Source organism: Malania oleifera, chromosome 11 (assembly GCF_029873635.1).
Source record: "Malania oleifera isolate guangnan ecotype guangnan chromosome 11, ASM2987363v1, whole genome shotgun sequence".
NCBI classification, from domain to species: domain Eukaryota; kingdom Viridiplantae; phylum Streptophyta; class Magnoliopsida; order Santalales; family Ximeniaceae; genus Malania; species Malania oleifera.
In genome coordinates, this window is record NC_080427.1 from 27,295,102 (window position 1) to 27,300,249 (window position 5,148).

The following is a 5,148-nucleotide window of genomic DNA, read 5'->3' on the forward strand; positions in this document are numbered from 1 at the left end:
AGTTCACACTTTTAAGAATGCAGCAGATATCTTGACAAAACCGATTACCATGGATAAGTTCAAGCATTGCTTAGACTTGCTGAATATCTCCGATTGCTAGACAGGAGGCGATCCTAACCTATTGTACCAAGGTGGAGCAAGGAGCTTATGTTTTCAGTTCTCTCCTAAATGGCGTATATTAGTCAAGGTGGAGAATGTTGTAATATGTAACTCATATGTTGAGTGAAAGACATGTACAGAGAGAAAACATAGAAGAAAACAAAAATGTTGACTTGTAGGAGAAAATCGTTAACGGTTACCCTAAAACCGTCGACAATTTAGTCCAGTGCAGAAAAACAGTCGACTGTTTTGTCCTGTTACATCAACTATTTGCTCTCAATATTAAACCGTCGATGGTATGTCTAAAAACCGTCAACAGTTTGGCTCGATTACTCAGCGTTGATTTTCAAATTTTGAATTGGGACGTTAGATAGGTTAGGTTTTGAAGGGAAAGCTCCTGGGAAAGTTATTTATACATGTTGTATAATGTAACTTATTGTCTTTTGACATAAGATAGTAAAGTTTCATTGCCAATTGCTCCTGTGGATGTAGGCATTTCTGAACCACAAAATTTTTTGTGTCACTATTTTATTGCTTTCATTAAAATCTGTGTGATTGTGATTCTGTATATTTCACCATTGATTGCTGCGTTGTAAGATCATTTGTTTCCGCTGTGCATTAAATTTTCACAACAAAAAGAATGACATGCAACAAGTGCAATACTTGAAGAAGATTACATGTTGAAATGATTGGAAGAGGGAACAAGAAATTAGAAACTCATAAATGTACGCAGTTAAGAAACACAATTTCAGTATCAACTTCAGCAGAAGCATAAGTACATCCAAACTTAATAGCAGCAGTCCTACCTGAAATATTTGCGGTAATCATCACCCAGCTGTCCAGCTGAAGAGATTGAGTTTGAAGCACTATTCGTAGATGATTTCAAAAGCAGAAGTTTACTCCAAGTACATGCTTTATCTTCAATACATTACACAGATTGAGGACTGTTATTGTTATTGTAGAGATGTCCACTACAAATGAATAATGTATCCTTTTTCGTGTAGGAAAGATGGAAGATGGGAATTAAGCTAGGAATTAGCAAGTCCTCCACCTGCTCTTATTGACAAAGGGGAAGTGCAGAAGGAACTCCTACTCATCACATGGGAATCCAGAAATACAACTACAACGCTTATATCATCATGAAAATGTCTCCTTACCCCTTTGTCAATCCTTCTCAGGTCTGAATACCTCATTTCTCTTTTCCTTGCAGCTTCTTGAAGTGCAGCTTTAATAAGTTTCTTTGCAATTCCCTACATAAATGTATATGAAAATACTTCCAGGTCATGGTTTGAAGCAAAAATATTTTAACTGGTAACAGTGGGATCTTGGCAGAAAACTGTAATGATTTTCTCCACTGACACTTGAAATATCATCGGACTATAGTGTGTGTGTGTGTGTGTGTCTATATATATATATGTATGTCTATTTTTTTTATTACACTGAAAAAATAAGAATAAAAAATAAAACTACGGATTCTATAATGGGAACTTGTGTTATATCAGCTAAAAAGGGTGTCTTTGTTTTGTTTCATTGTTGAAGTACATGACTTGAAAAAGAAAATGAAATCATACATTACGTGCGAAATTTTGGACAATGTTAACAGCATCCTGGTTGCTGAGATACTCCCATAACCCATCAGAAGCAAATATGAGAAACTGATCTTCAGGGTGGAGTTTGTGCATAACTATTGATGGCTCTGAACCAAGGATTGGTTTTTCGAAGGGTTCAGTCAGTCTAAACCTAGTATATAAAGGCTCTTTGTTGAACTCTGGCCTTTTCAGGTACGCATCACCTATGGATCTTGAAATCTGCAAAAACAAGGAGAAAGGAAGCTCCATAATTGGCAGCTCATAAATGATGCTTTAAAATCAGCAAAGGGCAGCAGTCAGTCACTCATTGATGCACTTGGTGTTGCTTAATTGCTTAACTTATTCAGAAAGTGCTAATATGCTCATAGTTACATTACATGGTCATCTGAAATATACCCTGAAATGTTACTAGGATTGTTGTGTAAAAATCTCCCTTAAAAGCACTGGAAGGGTGTAGGTACAGCCATTCAAAAGTTTCACAGGCACAGTTTAATATAACTTCTGACTAACCAAGCCAAATCAAAAGAAAGTTGTTCCCTCATTTCCCATGCACAAAAAGGGGAAAAAACAGACAGAAAGCAGAAAAGCTCTTACTTATAGCACTAACACAACCAAGCCTAAAATATGGAACACCAGCCAGATAAAAGCTACTAAGCAAATGTGCAAGGAAGTATACGCTTTTAAAGAGAAATTTAAATTCCGAAGTACCGTAGTTAGTGTGGACAATGAAATCTGCAGAACACATAAAATTCAGTTGATAAAAATTAATACCTGTATGATACCCTTTACACGCCAAACCTTGTGTTTATAAACCACAATCTGCGGATCATTGGGATGCAATGACCGAAGTTCTTCTCTCACAGATTCAATGCTTAAACTGTGCTCCGTTGATAATTGAATAGCTATGGCCTCCTGAGTGGGCCTCTGCACTCTGCCTAATACCATCCGGGAGTCTCCAACATTTGCAACATACAGCAGTCCATTATATATTATACCAACCAAACAACACGATCCAGTTGAGGCAATTGCTGGCAAACTAAGCCACTTATCTTTTACAAGAGTGAAAAAGTCTTCTTCTGTTTTTGAGTAAGCCTTTTTGATAACATTTTCGGATATCTCTTTATGCTCGGATGCAAATTCTGTGTCACAAGTAGGTTGAAGTTGTAAAATTTATCAATTTTCACCATATCATAAAAATAGGAACACAAAGTCCTCAAATGCTTAGATCACAAATAACTTCTAATGATTTTTAGAGTGAAATTTCAAATCCAACTAATAAAAATTAAGGGGTTTTCTTATCTTATCTTATCTTTCTTTCTTTGCTTTTTTTCTTTGCCATACCATGTGAACTGCATTACTGTAGCTCCATACAAGAGCCAGGGAAATTTGGGAATGTAACCAACATTTAAAGGAATGCTCAGAGTTAGGTCATGTTGCCTCGACTACATAAGACTATTTTTGACATGCAAAGGATAATGTCTTCCATGAGGATGAAGGTTAAGAGTTGCCTCATTTGAATTCATGTGTAAAGCTTTGAATTTGATTACCATAGTTAACAGCTCAAGGTTATAACTATTTCTAGCTTCTCTTTCACATCAACAGTTCAAGGGTAAAACTATTTTTTCTAGCTTCTCTTTCACACCCTGTTTAATATGAACTCATAGCTATTGAACTATTGTTGAATCACAGTGAATAAATTGCGAAGAAATTGAGATAAAGAAAGCATACTCTTCAGATTGTTGAAAAGATTGTCGCTAATAAACTGGGAAGCCTCAGGCCCTCCGTGTCCATCATAAATCCCAATGAACGTTCCACTAGGACCGGAACGGATTGAACTCAACGGTCCTGATTCTAGTTGGCTTTGATCTTCCGTAACCCTATTTGCTTCAACTGCTGCCATTGAGAATTCACCATGAACAAGGTGCCCTAAATCCTTGTACCACAACAAACCATCAATCTGGCCAGCGGAATCTCTGTTCTGAGGACTGGTATCTCCATCTAGAAGGGTTCTCTCCCTACTTATATATGACTTCCAACAAGTTTTGACCATCTTTGCGAAACCAACTGACTACACTATTCAGTGATATTCACACACCTCACATCTAACATTTGAATGACCCGGAATTGAAACCATCAGAATCAGACCAAGAACAGAATTTACGTTCATTTCATCTCCAGTTTCTGATCATGCTCCAAACCTAGAACCCCAGTTACTGGAATAATATACCCACTAGAGAGTACGGCAAATATTAATACATAAATTTACAGTCCAAAAACAAAAGCCGAATGGGTATGGGCAAGGTCGACAGCGATTGTCTTTTGAGACAAGAAGGCTACGGTCCATACGCGAGTTCAGAGAATATGAAATGTGTGCTGGTTGCGCGTACCTTGAATCTGCGTTTGGACGTGTTTGCATCTTCATCCATCTCACCCTTTGAGAACAGAATTTAGCTGCAGAAAAAGTAAAAGGCTTGCATTTCAGAGTTTTTTCCCCTTTTATTCTTCATGCACATAAGAAAATGTCAAGAAAATCTCGCATCTTTCTCAAGCGAGATTTAAAAAGAAACTCAATATCCTAATGTTGCGTGTACGGCATATAACATGTGGCAAATCTCACAAGTTCATCCTCCAAGATTTGTTTCATCTTGTGTTCTTCCATTCATTTCACTCGCGAACCTTACAGAGCTTCGTTTGCAAGAAAAGAGGACGACAAGAGTAGAGCAGATAACCATTCGAGAGTGGATTGTAAATGACCGTTCAAACGGTCAGGCGAGGAAAGCTATTTAAAGGAGAAAATGGGGTACACATTTTTTCTTTACAGTAAAACAAAATTTATTTCATTGAATTCTGATTGATTTTACTGAGTTCGGATTTGTTTCATTGAGTTCAATCAGTTATTTTAACTTCATAAAGTATAATGTGGTTTGAATTTTTTGGGTTGAAAGATGCATCCGGAAACTTGAAAGGTTAGTTTTCATTTATTTGTATTTTTCCTTTTTTGTTTTTCATGTTTTGTGCCTTTGCAATTCATGTGTTTATGCATTCTCAATTGACCAATTCATGTATTGATGTGGTTTTTATGACTCTTAAATTTTTGGGATGATTTTTTTTACTGTTTGGCCGGTGAACATTTCCTCTAGGTGTAATCCAGTGAGCATGGGTGATGTTCATGTATTTCATACATTTTATATTTAATTTTTAATTAAAATAAAATGATACTATGAATTTAAAATATAACTACCAAAAATTTTTTAGTTTATTAGCAACAAAATTTTAATTGTCATGCTATCATGTTCACAAAATTTTATTAGCAAAATTTAAATATCATAAGTGCTCACAAATTTTTTTTTTTATATTTATTTCATTTTGTTCCTAAGTAATTTCATTTCACAAATTAAAAATGAAATAAATGTTGTATGAATTTATATTATTATCATAAGAACAACATTAAGATTATGTT

General features: G+C 35.6%; 1 protein-coding gene across 4 annotated transcripts; it reads right to left on the reverse strand.

Moving 5' to 3' along the window:
* Nucleotides 1-762: 762 nt before the first annotated feature.
* Nucleotides 763-4,250, reverse strand: LOC131168084 (probable protein phosphatase 2C 38). Of its 4 annotated transcripts, none has more exons than XM_058127284.1 (5): nt 3,417-4,250; nt 2,460-2,827; nt 1,671-1,907; nt 1,257-1,349; nt 763-1,017 (listed from the first exon to the last, which is right to left on the reverse strand). In XM_058127284.1, the coding sequence occupies exons 1-5, from the start codon at nt 3,736-3,738 to the stop codon at nt 982-984; spliced, it is 1,056 nt and encodes a 351-aa protein (XP_057983267.1). In that variant the 5' UTR covers nt 3,739-4,250; the 3' UTR covers nt 763-981. The 4 variants fall into 4 exon arrangements, with proteins under 4 accessions (XP_057983267.1, XP_057983266.1, XP_057983268.1 ...); XM_058127283.1 differs by having other exon boundaries at nt 763-1,150; nt 3,417-4,195; XM_058127285.1 differs by having other exon boundaries at nt 763-1,349; nt 1,676-1,907; nt 3,417-4,238.
* Nucleotides 4,251-5,148: the final 898 nt, after the last annotated feature.

Excerpts from the sequence above, each read along its gene's own strand:
- LOC131168084 (XM_058127282.1), bottom strand. The coding sequence starts at position 3,738 with ATGGTCAAAACTTGTTGGAAGTCATATATAAGTAGGGAGAGAACCCTT. Across the intron at positions 2,828-3,416 it reads TCTTTTCAACAATCTGAAGA|AATTTGCATCCGAGCATAAA; the intron begins GTATGCTTTCTT and ends CTTGTGACACAG. Across the intron at positions 1,908-2,459 it reads GTGTAAAGGGTATCATACAG|ATTTCAAGATCCATAGGTGA; the intron begins GTATTAATTTTT and ends TTGTTTTTGCAG.